Raw genomic sequence first — 21,270 nt, 5'->3', positions numbered from 1 at the left:
GCAACAGGGAGGAGAAGAGAAAGAGAGCAGTATGGTAGACCATCCCAGACTGCTATGCAGTCTCAGAAGGTCTGCAAGGCCACTGAAGTCTCCAAGCCAGAGTTGGCTGTCAGAGGGGTTCTGTGTCTCCTAGAATTTCTAGACTAAGTATGTCTTAATATAACTGCCATACTCAGCTAGTCGCTGAGAGAAACTACAGAAGGCATGGACTCAGTGCAAATACCGCAATGGATTCCAAAGTGCAGCTGGGCCCCTAGGTCAACAGCATTCTCTGTAATCCCCCGGTATTGGAGGTCTGTGCCACAGATCTCCAGTGTGATAAAGGGGCTCAGTACCCCTGAGAAAAAGCTTATCTGACTAGTATCTGGTAAAGTTCTCCATAACTATTAATATAACTTCTCACTATTATTGGATTGGAAAAGGAAAAGGGAAAGAAAAAAATAAAGCAAATGTTACTTGAATAACACAAACCCACAAAGTTTTCACACCTGTAAACAATGTGCCAAATGTTTTATTTCTCTCATATGCAAGTAATTGACTCTCAAAACATTTAAAAAAAAAACACATTATTATATTTTACCAATGAATTATTTCTGTCCCTGGAGATTAAATCAAATAAAAATGTTACAAATAGTATCAGTATAATATAATTTCTTAAATACATAGGACATTGTCAACAGCTGTGATTCATATGAAAAATACAATCAGATATCTCAAATTCCTAATTCTGTTTTAAAAACACAAAATACTAGAACACCTGCTATGAAATTGCTGATAATGATCCCTTTACTAAACTGCAATTAACCACTAATACAGAAATTCAATTTAAGCAAGAAGTTTTATATATTGTACTTTACAGAAAAAAAAAAATTTTTGAAAAAGTAATGACAAACAGAGATCAAACATTTAGGGCATTAGTTACTACATTCTCTTTTTAGAATATACATTAAGTAACACCAGTAAAATTTAAAGTTTTATGACCAGGCCTTAAAAAACATGAATGATGATGACAGAACCACTACCATACATAAACAAAAACAGAGCAAACCAAGTGCGTCCACATCTTCGTGAATTCAGTGATTTGAAATAAATGTTGTTACGTTAAACATTATTAGCAAGTCTAAAGGTTCAACCAAAACCTTAAATATTTTGAGTGTTTTTTAAAGTTTTAATAGTTTATCTCTGATCAAGGATGGAGAAAGGACAAAAAAAATACTGTACTGAATTGATTCTCACAGGGCCTGCTCCCTCAAGGAATGCAGTGTCATTATATAGGCCTTATTTATATGTAAAACAACCAAAGAATTTTCATTCTTCTTAATAAGTATTTAAAGTACATTCTAGGTGTGCATTAGGAGTAAATGTTAATTTGTGATTCCCTTAAGTCTTTCAACCTGTAAGAAACAATTTCTGGGAATATAAAAATACTGAATTTTACATATTTCAGAGTCTTGAGAAACTTAAGGTGCAATATTTTCATGTATCAGCAAATAATTGTGTCATATAAGCTCATCTTGAAAGAGCATGTAAATAGCTTCCAAATTTTTATAAATGCTACATTACGGAGGGCAGAGTGTAGATATTTTAAGGTTTGATTGTCCACATTTTTTTATTAGAGTGCAAGGAGGAAAAGTAAGCACCAAAGTAAAATATGCTTTATTCGAGGGAAAAACAGTGTTTTCATGAAAAGAAAGTAGAAAACATGTCATTTCTCCCTTTAGTGGCTTTTCTTCATTCAATTACCTGGCTTACAAAAAAATGTTAACTCAGTTCAATTATTGAACAAATCGCCCTTAAACAAAGTCAGGGTCCAACATTTGTCCATGGCTTAAAGCCTTTTCGCCAGCTGTGGTGGCTCATGCCTGTAATCCTAGCACTTTGGGAGGCCGAGGCAGGCGGATCACAAGGTCTGGAGTTCGACACCAGACTGACCAACATGATGAAACCCATCTCTACTAAAAATACAAAAAAAATTACCCGGGTGTGGTGGCATGCACCTGTAATCCTAGCTACTCAGGAGGCTGAGGCAGGAGAACTGCTTGAACACAGGAGGCAGAGACTGCAGTGAGCCAAGATCGCACCACTGCACTCCAGCCTGAGTGACAAAGCAAGACTCGGTCTCAAAAAAAAACAAAATAAAAAAACTTTTCAAAGACCACTAGTCATCCTAAGCTCCTTTCTTATTCTTCAGTAAGGCTTTAATTAAATATAAGCCTACTGACCTTTGCTTCACAATTTTAATATTAATGAAAATTTCATTCTGAGTTTGAAGTGATGTTTCTTCAAGGGTCTGACCCATTTGGGTGGCGGCATAGAATTGGACTGCTAACATATACATGGTTACAAAATTAGAGTAAAAACCAAAAGGTGAAAAAACTAGAAAACCCAATACTAGTTATTCTAGAAAATTAAAGGATTGCTTGAAAAACTGTCTTTAGCAAGATAAAGCAGAGTGATTTACAGACAAAACCAGTGATTGTTTTTTCCCCCTGTTGTAGCCCCTGGGATCTGTGATTAAGATGGCACTTGGGGTCTGAGAAGTCTCACTGATGACTGCTTCATCAATTTTTGCTGCTGTCTCGTTGATTGTGCATCCTCAATGGCATTACATGCTCTCTGTAAAGTAAAATACTTATTATGATTTGTAAAGACAGGTATAGGCTCATTTAATTGAAGGGAAAGGTATGAAAGCAAGGGCTGAAGCTCTCCAAACAGGACCAATAGCTAAGGACCAAGGATAGAGTCCAGATATGTCAAATAAAAATAAGACCCTTGTACCCGACTGAGTCCACAGTATATTATTTTAAGTTTATATATCCATCCACGGTTATAATTGGGAGAGCTTTGGGAGAAATAATGGCATTCATTATAAGAGGCTTTTTTTTTTTTTTTTTTTTTTTTTTGAGACGGAGTCTCACTCTGTTGCCCGGGCTGGAGTGCAGTGGCTGGATCTCAGCTCACTGCAAGCTCCGCCTCCCGGGTTCACGCCATTCTCCTGCCTCAGCCTCCCGAGTAGCTGGGACTACAGGCGCCCACCACCTCGCCCGGCTAGTTTTTTGTATTTTTTTAGTAGAGACGGGGTTTCACCATGTTAGCCAGGATGGTCTCGATCTCCTGACCTCGTGATCCGGCCGTCTCGGCCTCCCAAAGTGCTGGGATTACAGGCTTGAGCCACCGCGCCCAGCCTATAAGAGGCTTTTAAAAAGGTATTTCAGCTAAAAAAAAAAATGGAGGCGTGCTCTTTAAATTGTTTACCTCTGCTGTGGTGGTGTCCTTCAGGTAAACGTTTCGAACACAGCCTTGATTGGCACTGTCTTTTTTGTGGAACAGACCCTGTTCCTGTTTCAAAAGAAACAATGATAGAAAAGAAATTATTCTGAGGAAGAAAAAAATCCTAACTTTTAATTGTATACTTAAACGTCAACTCTATTTTAAAACAAGTAGACTAACCAAATACACATATTCAAGTAAGACATGAAATACATCATCTTGGAACAAGGACAGTATTTCCATATGTGAGTTGTTAGAATTTATAAAATTGGATGAGCATACATCTATCTGTATAAAATAATGGCTTTCTGCAGGCTATGATAAATAGCCTACAGAAACACCACTTGGTAACTCATCACATCTGAGAAATCAAAAAAACCCTTCCCTCATTTCTTTGGCTGATACATAAAATTTCTGTATAATGTAAAATACATTGAGTCAATTCTCACCATTGATGTGAAAGAAAAAGTGATAACTGAGGAAACTGTAAAATATATGCACAGTGACATAGTCTTTCCTAGTTTGAAAACTGTACTTCATACACCAAGACATTCCTTAAATTTTGGCACTCTACAATGCAGTAATGCTGAAATATAAAATGGCAGGGTAACATGGTATTTCCTTTTATTTATAAATTTCCATGAAAAGATAAGTAAACATAAATTAAAGGGTACCAGTACTCACATCTATAGCTATTAAATTTCACAGTAAATGTTCTTCTGGCTACTAAATTTCACGGTAAACGTTTTGCAGATAGTTTCACTAATAGAAATAACATTGTTTAGGGAAAACAAATACACTAAAGAAATTACCATATTTAGAATAACAATTTATAGTTTTGTAAAGGCATGAAAATAAATTTATAATATATATAATGTAACAAACATATTTCAAAGAAAGTTAAGTACTTGAGTCTAAGAACTACGCAAAAGATGGAGTATCACTTTTACAAATTACTATGTAATTAAAATAAAAGTGCTTCCTTACAAAATGATGGGAGAAAAGACATAAAAGTATTATTAAACACTTAAATTGTATTAGCATTCCATAAATGCCAAATATTACAAAACATAGGAATTTTGGATACATTTATTTTATCAAATCACTTAATAATCTTCTAAAACCTAAAAGAGGGAATCTTTCCAGAAATATCTAAGATTATAGCAATATGGGTGTCCATATGAAGTTAAAAAAAAAAACTCTCCTATTTACTAATGCTTAATTCTACAAAAAAGAAAATATCAGCATATCAGAATCTTAATTATTTGGGTGGGCAGACTGATATTTCACTCTATGCAATCAAGACTGCCAGAAAATAAAGTACAGTTACACAAATAAATTGATTACATCTTTCTTTACGTCTCAGCATATAGTAGTAATAATGACACTAATCCTTCAAACATTTTTTGTAGTTAACTGCAAAACAGTCTGAAAGCAATGAATTCTTAGCTCTAAAGGTGTGACATGTTTTCTTACCTTAACTGAAATTTTTAGCACATTTTCACTGACACTAGGAGGAAATACAAAATCTTCAAATGGACATTGCCAGTCTACAGACATAAGGCCCAGGATTTCAACTTCCTTTATACACAACACTCGCCTATTTTGAAAAAGAAAACAATAATGATGAAGACAGTTTATTCTCGCCAATATTTCACCCTGTTGGATGGCAGAGGTAGCACTTGCTTAGAAAACAATACAAACTGGCACTAAAAAAAAAAACCTGCTTCATTGTTTTTAAGTCGAGATAACTGTCAAATAAAGAGCAAATACGACACCTACCAAGTAACAAAGTAGACTTTCAAAAATTCCCCTTCTGTCAGTCTTGCAGAATTCAGAAAAGTGAAACTTTTTTTTTCTTTTTCTTTTTTGTTTTCTTTTTTGGTTAACTGACCAAAAAAGCTGATAGGGAAATCATCTTTGCAACACATAAGAAACAGGCTGTGTTCTCATCTGGGGAGCAATAAAGGCAGAAGCTCCTGAAAATGTTTTACTTGGAAAATTATTAATTGCTCTTTACTGTCAGCCATTTATGCCTTCCAGTCAAGAATGAACGTGAAGGAAATGTCATAAACCTTAAATGTCAGCAAAGATTCACTTGAGGCCTACTAATAAAGATCAGATTTGAACACTTTAATGCTAATATACTTTATCACAGAGTATCTTATTTTATTCAATGGCAATTAAAAAAAATAACAGAACCCTTAAAGGGCATCCACATTGATTTCTCAGTGTGTGATTCATTTTGATTACTCATACAACTATACCTAAAATTAAGCTTCTACTACAGAAAGCAAAATTACAAAAGAAGAGAAGGACTATTAATTCAACACATATTTAGGGTGCCAGAGAAACAAGGAAGATAATTCTGTTGAGAGGTGCTCACTGGCTAGAGGAGAAACAAACATGTAAATAAATGCTACAGCACAATTAGACAAGGGCTGTAACAGAGTGTGCAGATTAGTCTTTTGGAGCAAGAGAGAGAGAGGAACAGATCGTATTGGTAAAGTAGGTGACATAGGAGTTGACTCTTGAAAGGAAGGAGTTCTCTACGTGGGTAAGGGAAATGACAGTCCAGACAAAAGGAGGAAACACACTGACACATAAAGGAGTATAAAAAACGAAAGACTTATTTGAGGAATGTGGAGGTCTGCAGCTGGAATACCAGATAGATACCAAGGTGAAGTGGCGAGAAAATGAGCTTAGCACCAGACCTTGAAGGGCTATTTTTTTTTCCTTTTATAACATTTTTCACTTTTAATGAAATAGGAAATGACATGATAATGTTGTTTCACTTTTAATGAAGAGGAAATGACATGATAATGTTTATTATTTTAGATTCATGGTTCTGGTGGTAAACAGAAGGGAGGTGGCAAACAGAGTGGCAATAGACAATCAAGGTAAGAAGTTAACGGCAATAGTTCAATCAGGAGACAATGAAAGCCTCAAGTGTAGCAGTGGCTCTGAGAAGTGAGAAGAAAGGGCTAGATACGAGATGTTTAGAAGGTAAACATGAATGAACATGGTGACCAATGCAGGGTGGAGAACCAAAATAGATCCCTGGCATTATATTTCTCAGCAGAGGTGCTATGAAATTGTGGACTTGCATGGCATAGCCTTGTGCACTGGACAAAGTTGAACATCCCTAGCCCCAGCCTAGTAAGTGGCAGTAGTGTCCTGCAATCACTGTGGCAATCTCCAACACCACCATACATTTGCAAACAGTCTCCACCACCTACACTCCTGGCCCCAGTTGATAATCCGCTGATAGAGCTAAGGATGGCTGTTACAAATCCTCATGCCAAACACAATTCATTATTCCAAATATCTTTAAACTCTTCTCTTTACCATCCCAATAATACCACTGTTCTCCTACCACCTAGAATGACTCCTTCATTTTCTCCCTCTTGCACCATGTTTGCCTGGGTTCAAATCTTGGTCTTCCACTTACACACTCTCTCAGAATGGTCTCTCAGAAAGATCTCAACTCCAGATTTTTATCCAGACTCCAACTATCTATCTATCTATCTATCTATCTATCTATCTATCTATCTATCTATCTATCTAATCTAATCTCCCTCCCTATCATGTATTCCCTTCTCCTCTACCTCCACTCAGTCACCAAGCCTTGTCTCGTAAGTCAAATCCTCATTCTTTAGGCCCTCCCCACTTCCTACTATGATAGCTGCCACGGTCTTTGTGGTGGACAGAATTCTAAGACAGTCCCCAAGATTCCCCAACCCTGGTATATATCTCTGTACAGTTCCCTGGATTTTGAATATAATGGATTTCATTTCCAAGATTAGGTTTTGTTTTAAGGCACAGGTGACTTTAAGCCAAAATTGTTTATGTAGGTGGGCCTGACCTAAGTTCATGGACTCTAAATCTGGGTAAGAGACCAAGAAGTCAGAGATTCAAAGCATCCTTGCTGGGTTGGAATAAGGGTAGCTTCTAGGAGCTAAGAGCAGCCTGCTGGCTGACAGAGGTCAAAGAAACAGGGATCTTAGAATTCTGCCAACAATAGCAAATGAGCTTTGAAGTGGATTCTGTGGTAATTCGTTGTGCAGCAACAGAAAACTTATACAGTCTCTAACTGGTCTCCTTGCCTCCGGACTGATTCTCTTCCAGTATAACATCCAAACCACCAAGGATCTTTTAAAACTACAAGCCTCATCATATTACTTGCTTACAAACCTTCTGTGGGATAGCAAAAAAGAGAGATTACTCATGTGTGTACTATTCTGTGTGAGAAGATACAAGTGATATCAAACAAAAAAACAACAGATAGCCAGGTGTGATGGCTCATGCCTGTAATACCAGCACTTTGAGAGACCAAGGCAGGAGGACTGCTTGAGCCTAGAGTTCAAGACCAGCCTGGGCAATATAGTGAGACTCCATCTCTACAAAAAAATTAGCTGGTGCATGCCTGTGGTACCAAGTATGTGACAGGCTGAGGTGGGAGAATCACCGGATCCCAGAAAAGTCAAGAATGCAGTGAACCACGATCGAGCCACTGCACTCCAGACTGGGCAATGAAAATGAGAACCTGTTTCAAAAAAACAAAATAGCAAACTAGACCTTAAGCAAAAACCAGTGATTCTCCATCACATTAATGATACAACCTAAACCCTTAAAATCTTATGAGCTGCTACCTATGACTCATCTCCCAACACTAACATCCTACCATCCAGCCATTCCACACTGATCTTACTGGTCAAAGTGCCATACTGTTGTATGCCTCCGCTTGCCTCTAGTTTATCTATGCAAGAGCTACATACTCAAGACTCAGCTCAAGCACTCCCTCATCTATACAAGCCTCCCTGACACTTTTCCCATGATACTGTGGTCCGCATCTTACTGTACCAACAGTTTTCCGTATGTCCTCAGAGACTCTGTCTATCGCTTTTCTTAGCACCTATCATACTGTGATGTCACCGATAATTTGCAGCCCCCCACCCATTAAAACAGGGAAGGGACAGAGATGTAACTTTATCTCTGTGTCCCTGTATTTGTCATATGTTGATGCTTTTTTTTAAATCTGCTCAATAATCAATTTCTCAATAAAGATTACTAAAATAAACAAAGCAGAGTTAGGAACAACGAGCGAAGCTATAGTCTAAGAAATTTAGGACATGAGAACTTGTGTTTTGTTTTTAAAAACTCATTAGAAAAAAAAAACAAGGGACTAAGTTTTGGGTGAATTTCAAAATTAAAAAAAGCTATATACTGAGAAACTCAATTAGTAATCATTAACATGTCAATAATACATTTGACAAAAGGGCTAATATCATTAATTTGCAAAATGTTCTTTAAATTCAGTAAGAAAAGACTAACATACCAATGAAAATGAGCAAAGAATATGAACAAGTAATTCACAAATTAGCAAATATAAATAGATGATGATATATTAAAAGGTTCATGCTCAACAGTAATCAAAGAAATGCTAATTAAAACAAAAAATTATTTTCTACCCATCAAGCTAGCAAAAAGTAAGTTTAAATGATAAAACCTAGTCTCAGCAAAACACAGGAGAAAGAACACTTCATATATTGTTGGGTGGTATGTAAAAAACCGATACAACCTTTCTGAAAAATGACTTGGCGATATACAGAAAGGACCTCAAAACTCTTCACAACTTTTAAATTAGCAATCCCACTTTTAAAATTTTATTCTAATAAAATAATAGAAAAAATATTTGGTTACAAATATATAACAATAAGATATTAGGAAAAAAATGTCCAATAACAAAAGAGTATTTGAATAAATTATAGTATATCCACAAATACAAAATTATGCAGTCATTAAAAATCACATTGTCAAAGAATATTTAATGCTTTGGAAAGATGATCACAGTATACTGAAAATGAAAAACTAACAAGACTAAAATGTAATAATGCATTTTTTTGTACATAGTTTTCATAAAATGTGCCAGCTAATGTGGTTATCTCTGGGTGCTGAGATTGCTTGTAAAGGATATTTTTAGGGGTTATCATATAATCTGTTATTCAAACCAGGATGTTTTTAAGAATGAAAGGAATAGCTATTGATAATTTCATAGGGACAAAACGTGCAAGCAAACCTACTGTGTCCTAGGCAAACCAGAATGTATGTATGGTTAGTTATTTTCATTTTCTTTTTCTTTTTTTTTTTTTGAGACAGAGTCTTGCTCTGGTGCCCAGGCTGGAGTGCAGTGGTGCAACCTCGGTTCACTACAACCTTCGCCTCCCAGGTTTAAGTGATTCTCCTGCGTCAGCCTCCCAGAGAGCTGGGATTACAGGCATGCGCCACCAAGTCCAGCTAATTTTTTGCATTTTTCAGTACAGATGAGGTTTCACCAGGTTGACCAGGCTGGTCTCAAACTCCCGACCTCAGGTGATCTGCCCGTCTCAGCCTCTCAAAGTGCTGGGATTACAGGCTTGAGCCACCACACCCAGCCTATTTTCATCTCCTTATTGTCAATACTGGGGTGACCAAACTGTGCTCTTCAAGCCAAATCCAGCCCAAGACCTGTTTTAATATATAAAATTTTACTGGAACACAGCTATGGCATTCTTGTACATATTGTTCATAGCTGTTTTCTTACTATAAGGGCAAAAATAAAAGGTTGAGAAATATAGTATGGCCCTTAAAACCTAAATTTTACTATCTGTCCCTTTAAAGAAAGTTTGTTGACTCCTGATCTATGTTATCTACAATGAACAGCCATAACTTTAGCAATAAAAATTATTTTGGGGCCGGGCGCGGTGGCTCAAGCCTGTAATCCCAGCACTTTGGGAGGCCGAGACGGGCGGATCACGAGGTCGGGAGATCGAGACCATCCTGGCTAACACTGTGAAACCCCGTCTCTACTAAAAAATACAAAAAACTAGCCGGGCGAGGTGGCGGGCGCCTGTAGTCCCAGCTACTCGGGAGGCTGAGGCAGGAGAATGGCGTAAACCCGGGAGGCGGAGCTTGTAGTGAGCTGAGATCCGGCCACTGCACTCCAGCCCGGGCGACAGGGTGAGACTCCGTCTCAAAAAAAAAAAAAAAAAAAAAATTATTTTGGATGTGGTGGTGCATGTATGTCTATAGTCCAGGCTACTCAGCAGGCTGAGGCTGGAGGATCACCTGAGTCAGGAGTTTGAGTCCAGCCTGGCCATATCTTTAAAAAAGAAAATGTTATTTTTAAGAATACTAAATTTGGAAGAAATGCTACTATTTTAATGTCATCATTAAAGGTCTAACTGATTACCATAATGATAACTACCTCAATCAAATAAATTCTTGTTAGAAAGAGTCTACTAAGGCCAGGTGCTGTGGCTCATGCCTGTAATCCTGGCACTTTGGGATGCCAAGGTGGGCGGATCACTTGAGGCCAGGAGTTCAAGACTAGCCTGGCCAACATAACAAAACACTGTCTCTAATAAAAATACAAAAATTAGCCGGGCATAGTGGTGCATGCCTGTAATCCCAGCTACTGGAGAGGCTGAGGCACAAGAATCACTTGAACCCAGGAGGTGGAGGTTGCAGTGAGCTGAGATCGCACCACTGGACTCCAGCCTGGGTGACAGAGTGAGACCCTGTCTCAAAAAAAAAGGGGTGGGGGAAGAAAAGGAAAAAGAAAACACAAGGAGAGGAGAGGAGAGGAGAGAGGAGAGGAGAAGAAAGAAAAGAAGAGAAAAGAGAAAAGAAAAGAGTACTAAGTAAGGTTAGCAAGGAAACCAACTCATAGTATTTAGTGGTCAGGTATATTTTACTAATTACCTCCTAAACAACTCCATCAGTAACTAAATTTTAAATGATGATGATTTTTCAATGTACGTGAAGAAAAATCAAATATATAATGTATACAGTAATACACCCATAGAATGGCTTAAATCAAGTAAGTACTAAAGTAATACGTATTACCAAAAAACCCCCAAATTGATTCTCATTGCCTAGTACTGAATTATATAAAAGCGATATAATTTTAAAATGAATTAACACATTGCAACAGCTAAATACAATATCTAAGACAAATAAACATTGTTTTGGCTTAATCTATTGAAGATGACATAAAATTATGGACATAAAAAATAAGTGATTACTTGTCAAAGTCATAAAATCTGCTTTTAGATTGTTTTGTGAATATTTTACCTCTCAACTAATGAGCAAATCACATGACTGGAGAATCCTCTCTTACATGAGGATTCTTACATGACTGGTTAACCTCTTATCCTGTCATTCAGCTTTCCTTTCTTCCCATTCAAATAAATTTAAATGCAGTCATGAGGAATCTAATGCACATTTTGCCTACTGTAAGAACTCTGCCTTACTCTTATAAAGCTCATCACTAAGAAAGTTCTGAAAATTATTAAACTATAATTGTCATTTTGGGATAAGTTTACTATCTAGGATAAATCCCAGGAAAATAAGCTTCGTAGTTCAGTCTAAGTTCTTGTAATTAGAAAAATTATCTACCACAACCAAATGCTTAGGAAAAGCTGAGATAAACATATAGAAGTAATGTCATCCTTTAAAAGTGGTATGCTAATCACTCAAAATAAAACTTAGTAAGAAAAGTGATTCATGAATTAATCCTCCATAACTGGACTTGTAATTCAAGAATAAGGGTATCACTATTACAGGTATAAAGCCTATTCTAGATTCTCTCAGTAGTTGTGTAACTTGGGTAAGTCCCTAAGCCACACTGAGTCTCAGTTTCAGCATCTTTAAGATGAGGAGGTTGGAACAGAAAATCTCAAAGGACGTATTTAGATCTGTATTGTTGCGATTCTATGAAAATGAACATTTTGCCATTCACTTTGGAGAATTTCCAGTACAATTCTCCAAATCTTCTGCCATTTTAGCCTTCAAAATTCTTGTGACCTATGCAACTAAGTAGTATTTGGAAAAATGTCTCTTCAAGTCAGTACCTATTTGTAACCATAAGGATTGTCTTCTTGCTTCCAGGAATAGCACAGTGGTATCGGTAAGTCTCTCCTTCCAACTTTTTGATATGATTCTGAAAAGGAAACCAGGCTCTAGATTTGGGAAGTATATGCATTTCAGTAGTATTTACAATACTGTATATTATCTAATTATAATAATAGTGTTAGGAAAACATTTATTAAAAATAAAAGCACAATTCTACATATTGGTACATGAAGCTAGAAAAATATTCACAGCATGTTTGTAAGTTAACCTCCACTGCAGCCTTAAAAGAAAAACATGTATTAAATGCTTACCAAGTGGTCTTCTGGCAAAATATATTTTGTTCTGTAGTAACTTAGAAATATTAAAATATCTACCAGGAATTATCACACATTTTAATTAAGAAACATATGCTAATATAAAATGACTACATTAACATTACAGGGGCTTTGAAATAGGTGTCATTGGTAGGATGTTGGGGTGGGTCTCTGAACTACCTAACATAAAATAGAAAATTTTGAAAATGTGGTTCTAAAACTTTTTTCAGAGCACAGTTCATATTTTTTGTCAGTTCTTTTTTTTTTTTTTTAATCATGGGGGGGTCTGTGATCTCTCTCAAAGATTAAGAACCACTGGTTTACACACAGTTATTAATAGATATTATACACATAATAAAATTCCAAGATAAGTAATGTTTAATGCTTCAAACATTTGATCTCATAGGTGCATGGAGAGGATAGTATATTTTTATATCTATCAAACTTTTACCTTTCTTTATACAAGAAAGCGCATATATGTACAAATAAGGTAATAGACAATTTCTAAAGATTGCCTTCATAATAGCTAGCCCAATTTATTTACTAAAAACAATATGAGCATAAAGTAATTCAAGATAAGATAGTAAGACAACATTAAAACACAGTTTTTTACACTTTCAGCTATCCTCAACTAGTATTGTGACTTATGGAAGTTATCACAATAAAATGGCTTAACACACAAACAGTCCTTTTTAATAATGAAATAATGAATGCTAATGAAATACTATTACTGACATTATATATAATGCATGGTTGAAAATAGATAATATACATGAAAATACAGAACATAAATATACTGAATAAATAAGACCTTAACATTTTATGACCAAGAATATAATGCCAATATTATTAAAAGGATAATATAATCAATATAACCACAGAGAAATCACACTTGATATTATTTCAATGCTTAAATATACATTTTTTTAAAGTTGCTTGGTACCTAGTCATTCCTTGACAATTGCAAAAAGCCATGAATAAGGAAGAGGAATCCACAAAGAACTGGGATCTCATCTTCAGAATGAGTCTCAGAGAGGACTGCAGATTTCACAGCAATACTTACTTGTTTCACAATTCACTTGTGCGAATTAGCTAAAATCTTTTAACATTTATGCCTTAATTTTTTCAAAGAGAAAATGGGAAATGAATTTAATAATGTAATGCATTTATCATCAGCTTGAAATTTAAATATGTTAAAATATTTAGATGTGAAATGCAAGTACAATAAATACTACCCATTTTCTATCTTGTAGGCATTTTTGTTACTTATTAGGCTACTGTGCTTCAAGCCATTGAGAGCTTTTAAAATATAATTTATCACCACAATACACTTTAGAAAACTTGTTCTCAGCAGTACTAAAAACCCACTACACTCTGAGATTCAGATTAAGGCATTCAGTCACTAATGACAGCAGGAGACCAAATTAGTTGATAAAATATTCACGTCCCCTTCCCAAAAATGCAACTTGAGGAATTTAACAATACTTTGCAAAAGCCCTTTACCCAGTAGTTCAATTTTTTCAAGTAAATTCTATGGAAATATGAAAAAGCAAACAAGATATAAAAAACCAAAATGTATAGTGATGTTTATTACAGCATTATTACTGTTAGTAAAATAATAAACAAATTTAATGTCATGTATTAAGAGGAGTTAATAATGTTATCTCAATAGATGGTAATACAAGAATTAAAAATGTTAATGAAGCATTTCTAAGACCATGGAAAAACACAACTAAAACTAAAAAGCAAGAAATGTGGTTTTAAATGTTGTATGATCATAAGTATGTGAACCAAAATGAGTATTAAATGACTATACATACATACATATAATGTATCTATATATGTGTATATATGTATGGTATGTGTATATATGTACATGTATGCGTGTATATATGTGTATATGTGTATATATGTATGGTATGTATATATATGTGTAAATATGTGTGTATATGTGTATATATGTGTATGTATGTATACATGTATGTGTATGTGTACATGTATTGTGTATATGTGTATATATATGTATATGTATATATGTGTATATGTGTATGTGTGTATATATGTGTGTATATGTGTGTATGTGTATATATATGTATGTGTGTATATATGTGTGTGTGTATATATGTATGTGTGTATATATGGGTGTGTGTATAAATATATATGAAGATTAGAGGATAAGTAGAATAGTACATCTCATGAAAACATATGATTTAGTAACTCCCAAAGCTACGTATTGAAGAATACAGAGTACTACTTAGGAGAAAAAGGATCAAAAGATCTCCAAATAAATTATTTAGAATTTGGCCATATTATGAAGGGCTAAAAGGATATAATTTTATACTCTAATGTTCTTTAATATTTCCATGTTTTGTTATACTTGGTCCCTTAAGGACAGAAGGCTTCTTTTGTATCCAGTACAGTCTAAATAATCAATAAATATTTTTACCCAACTGACTGATCACAGCAAGATGGGCAAAGAATGAAATAGCCTAAATATCTCAATTATCCATGCCCACACTTGACATCCATGGCAAAAACTACCAAGTCCTCTCATTAGTGTATAATCATGCTATTTCTTCCAGTAATTATAATAATGCATTAAAGTTTTAAAAGTTGTCTGATATCTTAATTAAAACTAAGAAATCAGACAAGATTATATATTTAGACAAAATAATTAAAAGTTTCTTGAAGTTTTGTGCTTTTTTACAGAGTTATAAAAAGATATCACAAGGAAAAAATTAATAAAGAGCTAAACAAAACAATTAAGAAAAAATCTTAAGTTACAGGAGTTCTCAAAAGTAAGTCTCATTAAAATAGCAATACAACCAGTAAAATTAAAAATTGTTACTTTTAGAATCTCAGGAAGGGTAACTATTGGAGATGATTTAAGTCAGCACCTTGAATTAGTTATTTGTGCTTGACTCTCCTAGAAAACTGCATGTGGTGACATTTTTGCCATCACTAAATTAGGCAAAAGAAAGGTTTGTCAGCAACATTTACATGTTTTGTTATACTTGGTCCCTTAAGGACAGAAGTAATTTCCTTTGTATATCTAGCACAGGCTGGTTTTTGGATGTCAGTCTTTCTTCTTTAAAGTGCTTATTTTAAACATAAAACATTCAATTTATTATTTTGATAACTGCAATCCTTAAAATACATAATCCAACTGAACAATTATATGTTAATAGTTTCATTCTCTTCAAATACACAACACACTAAATCTAAGTTTATACTTTGGCTTCGTTTCTGAGGTGAAACATGAAAGTTGCTAGATAAGACACTGTTAAATTAAACATTTCCATCATTTGTTACAAAAAAAGAAATTGAAACATAACTTATGTTGAGAACTAAGAGGGTACTAATTTCAAAAATAATGATTTATAATTATTTTTTCTCTCATTAAGATAATAAAACCTCTCTAAGGATTTAAAAGCAAAAAGTTGGTTTTTGAAAATAAAGAAATCTATGTATTCAAGTGCCATATAGCAATCTGCATAATTACATATTCAACTTCTATCTACATTAATTAAAACTAATAATTATGAAATAAGTATCACCAACAAGGAGATTCAATATTTGAAAAGCAGAAATGCTAAACGCTGAAAATGTATATAACATAATTAGAAAATGACTATCATTTATTTAGCAACAGTACCAAGGGGTTAAACAGGAAAAAGAGGGATGAGGAAACATCCTCAAAATTAACGTGCCAACTATTATTTGAGGTCTAAGGGCAGGCCCAGAGCAACTGACAATTCAATTATTAAAGCAGATGTTCCAGTTAATAGCCCTGTAACTTAAGTAAATTTAGAGTCATTTGTGAAACAGAAAGCTACGTAATTCCATCATCACGACTCACAAACATAGACATATTCACTAAATTGGACATAATAATTGTCCTGTTTTTCAATTTTACCTGAAATGCACATGAACACCATAAGATAAAATTTTTGAAATGATAATAACAATATCTGTTTCTGAGCTCAATATAGTCTTTCATCTATTAAATGGAGAAGAGAGTTGATTCTCTGCATCCTTTAATATTTTATACTAATCTCTTATTTCAGTACAGTATTACCAGGGATATCACAAGTTTTTATTTGTAGTCAAGCCACTACTATGAAAAGTTCAGATGGAGGTGAGAGTTTTAAAGAAAATTTCATTAAAATTGACAATGGAATTCAGACACAGTCAATTAATACCACAGTTTGTTTTGATTTTTAAGGATGAAATCAAGTAGTAGTTTAGGAAACATTTATTCCTGTACATCCAGTTCTTGCTGTGCAGGCAGAAAACAAAGAAAATAAAGTTAGAAGCATGCAGAAAGATAGATAAAATGTAATCATATACAATAAAAACCAAAGGAAGAACAATTAAGAGGCATTTTATTTTAAAGTCAAGGTAGAAAATATTAATAAATTTCTTTTGGGGAAAGCCTGTCATGGGAGAATAGCAATTTATATATGTATATATTATCGAAATATAATCAAGTTAAAACTAAAATAAAAGTCAAAAAGCTCTTAAATTTTCTTCAAGGTTTAACAAGATCTTAATTATATATAATCTTTTATTCTCTCATCTAGTTCTATTTACTGGAATAAATCTAGATTTACAAAGCAGTGCAAGTAAATTAATTTGGTTGGCAGAAATGGAAGCAATGAAGCTCCAATAATTAGCTACAAAGCAGGAAACCAAAATTAACAATGTTAACTAAATGAGCTATCGCAGAAATAGTGACATAGCCTATGACTTAACATTATCTTTTCTGCGCACGACAAAAGCTTTGCTCCTATGTAGAAAAAAAAATCATCTGTATTTTCCATTTAACACATGCTAAAATGAAAAACAAATAATCAAATTCTACCTACAAACTGTATAATACTTAAAGAAGTTCGTGAATCAGGAACTTTAAGAACCACCCATGAAATCCTGGGCCTAGAAATCATTAAAATTCCACTTCACTCGTGACCATGAAGAACAGAATTTACCTCAAGTAAGTCCGAGCCCTCAGATTCCTGTCTGTCATACGGACGAATGATGCCATCTTCGTGGATCAGGCGAGGGGGACGGAGACTAGATACTTCCTCAGTTGATTCTGCTGCCCTGAATAAGGCATCAGAGTAAGTGTAAGAAATTATGTGAGAGTCTTTCAAAATAATGTGTGTTGATAAATATATAAATATTTCACAAAAAACAATCATTAATTTTAAATAACTTTCCCCAAATAACGCAAAAGTATTAAAACCAAGTCTGTCTGACTCCAAGTCCCCCAACCTTCTCTAAAATAAAAAGAAATATCAAAATAATAAAAGCAGGGCCTAGCTCATCTACTCTTTGTATCCTTGGTGTCTAGCACAGTGCTTGGCACATGGTAGGTAATAAACATTTGTTGAATAAAGGGGAAATGCAGCCACAAAATATGTCTTTTCTTTTCTTTTTTTTTTTGAGACAAAGTCTTACTCTGTCGCCCAGGCTGGAGTGCAGTGGCACGATCTCAGCTCAGCTCACTGCAACCTCCGCCTCCTGGGTTCAAGCGATTCTCATGCCTCAGCCTCCCGAGCAGCTAGGATTACAGGCGCCCACCACCACGCTCGGCTAATTTGTGTATTTTTAGTAGAGACGGGGTTTCACCATGTTCACAAAAAATGTCTTTTCTTACTCCTTTCTGGTGGCACTCTATGTTTAAAGCTACCACAGCTTTCAATTAGACTTTAAGATCCTTAGAAGCACTCAAATAATCTAATCTATTTATGTATTCCTTGTAAAAATTAGCACACAGACACATACCTTGCACACAGTATGTACTCAATTACCTCTGAATGCCTTGGAAAGTACTACTGGCCATATCTATGATTCCACCAGTTGGGCGAGCCACGGCACCCACAAGCCCTTTTCCAATTCCTTTAAAGAATCCAGCAGCGCCTTCCTTTTTGGCACCTTCAGAAAACCAATGACAATGAATGGATAAAGGTATTTTTAAATGAGCAAGTTTGAATTCAACCAAAACCTGGGTGAGATACTGAACTGTTTTACTCAGGAAGTTACAAAAATTTGGCTTTCTAAAGAAGTTAAATGTAATCCTAATGTGATAAAATAGTGGTTCTCAAAGTGTGTTAGAAATGCACATTCTTGGGCCCCACCCCAGACCTAGTGAATCAGAAACTCTGGGAGCGGGGCCAGCATTTATATTTTAATAAGCACTCCAGGTGATCCAGACACATGCTCAAGTTTGAGAGCTACTGATCTAGGAGTCTCATCAGTACCTGTAACTTGCAGGTGTAAGAAGGGACCAGAAAACGTTCTCTTTTTTAATGCTGACCATCAGATTTTTCAAGGAGTGTGCTTTTAAAAATATATATAACAACTTTATTGAAATACAGTTCATATACCATAAAATTTACCACTTAAAATGTACAAATTAAATTTTAGGATAAATTAGCTTTTAGTATGTTCAGACTTGCACAACTATCATCACAATCCATTTTTTAAAATGTTTATCATTTTAAAAAGAAACCCCCTTTCCCATTAGCAATCATTCCCTATTTCCCCCAACCTCTCCCCACCAAATCCTACCCAGTGTACCTCCATTCCTCCCTGCCCCTCCCCACCTCCAGACTAGGTAACCACCTAGAGATTCTTTCTATCCCTATGGATTTACCTATTCTGGACATTTCAGACAAATGGAATTATGTAATATGTGGTGTATTGTGACTTTTTTTTCAAGGTTCATCCAAAATTTTGTAACAAGTACCAGTACATGATTCCTTTTTATGACTACTATTCTAATGTATGGAAATATCACCTTTTGTTTATTCATGCATCAGGTGATGGACATTTGGGTTGTTTCCATCTTTTGGTTATTCTGAATAATGGTGCTATGAACATTTGTGCACAGTTTGAACACCTGTTTTCAATTCTTCTGGGTGTAAACCTAGGAGTAGAATTGCTGGGACACATGGTGACTCTGTGTTTAACTTTTTGAAGCACTGACAGACTATTTTCCTCCAAAATGACTGTTATTTTACAGTCCCACCGGTAGTGTATGAGGGTTCCAATTTCTCCGCATCCTCTTAACACTTGATTCTAGCCATTCCAGTAGGTGTGCAATGGTATCTCATTATAGTTTTGACTCGCATTTCCCTATTGACTAATGATGTTTAACGTCCTTTTATGTGTTTATTGGCCATCTGTATATCTTCTCTGGAGAAATGTCTATTCATATCTTTTGCTCATTTAAAATTGTGTTATTTGTCTTTTAATATTGATTTTAATAGTTCTCTATATGTTCTAGATACATCTTTTATCACGTATATGACTTGCAAAAATTTTCTTCCATTCTGTGGGCTGTCTTTTCCCTTTCTTCATGGTTGTCCTTTGAAGCACAAAAATTTTAAATGTGGATGAAGTTCAATTTATGTATTTGATGAAGTCCAATTTATGCTTCTTTTCTAGCAAAGTTTGGCCTAATCCAAAGTCATGAAGATTTACTCCTATATTTTCCTCTGAGTTTAACAGTTTTACTCTTACATTTAGGTATTTAATCCATTGTGAACTCATTTTTTATATATGGTACAGGTAGGGGTCCAATTTTGTTCTTTTGCTCATAGATACGAAGTTGTCCCAGCAAATCTGTTGAAGACGATTCTTTCCTATTAAATTATCTTGACATCCTTGTCGAAGATCAGTTAACCATAAGTAAGAGTCTATTTCTGGATCTTCGATTGTATCCCACTGTTCTATATGTCTATCCTTATGTTAGTACTACACTGTCTTAGTTACTGTAGCTCTACAGTAAGTTTTGAATTTGGGAAGTAGAAGTCCTCCAACCATGTTCTTTTTCAAGACTTTTTTGGCTATTTTGGATCCCCGGAATTGCAATATAAATTTTGGACTTGGCTTGTCAATTTCTGCAAAGAAACAAACTGGGATTTCGATAGGGATTGCATTGAATAAGCAATGTGCTTTTTTAATGGGATAAAAACAACAGCAAAAATGAGTAAATTGCTACCGAGGGCCCAAACAAATCCAGTTTATCTCTGGCCCTGCTAAAAATATCATTCAAAGTCTGAAGCATGATCTACTACTTAACCTCTCTACTTTCTGAGGAAAATATGTTCACTGAGCAACTTAAGGCTACGAATATAAAATTCAGACAGTAATTTTCTCAATCAAGTATCAGCAGCAATAACATCTATTATGTTTACTAAGTATCAAGTCTTCAGATATTGTAAAGGAAGGAAATATTTTCAACATACCTTCCACAGGTTTTGTTATTATTCCAGTCACTCCACCAACAACTCCCTGAAAGAGAAATCAATCATATAGTCTAGACTGAATGGAAGGTGTTTAATTTTAAACCAACCACTAGAGGTCTCTACAGACATACTGGAAATAACAACAACAAAAAAAATTGAAGACTTAACTTGATAATGTAAACAACATACACATATAAGTTAGCACTATGATTTTTCAAATAATATATCACAGCAAATCTTAAATGATTTATTCCTAGCGGAAATAAAATTTTATAAAAGAAACATGAGTAAAGCAGATAAAAGGATTTTGAATCTGGCTGTGATCCCAATCAGCTATGTAACCACGGGCAGTTGATAAAATCTCTTTAAGTCTCAGTTTCCACATCAGCAAAATGAGTGAGTCGAGCCAAATAATATTTACAATCTAATTATACATTTTAAGGAGATTACATTGTAACTCAGTGGAAGTGCAGAAAACTGAAAATAAAGGGCCCTCCCAAGGATAGGTAATAACCTGGCAAACAAAGTGCCTTAGT

The 21,270-nt window shown here is 34.8% G+C and overlaps 1 protein-coding gene across 1 annotated transcript in view; it reads right to left on the bottom strand.

Annotated features, from left to right (window-relative positions):
- Nucleotides 1-479: 479 nt before the first annotated feature.
- Nucleotides 480-21,270, bottom strand: part of VPS13C (vacuolar protein sorting 13 homolog C) — a 194,867-nt gene continuing 174,076 nt past the window's right edge. Inside the window, 7 exon segments of the mRNA XM_017869045.1 lie at nt 480-2,616; nt 3,256-3,339; nt 4,747-4,870; nt 12,165-12,253; nt 17,468-17,582; nt 18,293-18,416; nt 20,735-20,780. Of these exon segments, the coding sequence (XP_017724534.1) occupies nt 2,515-2,616; nt 3,256-3,339; nt 4,747-4,870; nt 12,165-12,253; nt 17,468-17,582; nt 18,293-18,416; nt 20,735-20,780 (684 nt within the window). The 3' untranslated portion in view covers nt 480-2,514.

The sequence above is a fragment of the Rhinopithecus bieti genome, unplaced genomic scaffold (assembly GCF_001698545.2).
Source record: "Rhinopithecus bieti isolate Rb0 unplaced genomic scaffold, ASM169854v2 scaffold_4908, whole genome shotgun sequence".
Taxonomy (NCBI): domain Eukaryota; kingdom Metazoa; phylum Chordata; class Mammalia; order Primates; family Cercopithecidae; genus Rhinopithecus; species Rhinopithecus bieti.
The sequence above is the reverse complement of the archived record's forward strand: the minus strand, read 5'-3'. Positions and strand labels throughout refer to the sequence as shown.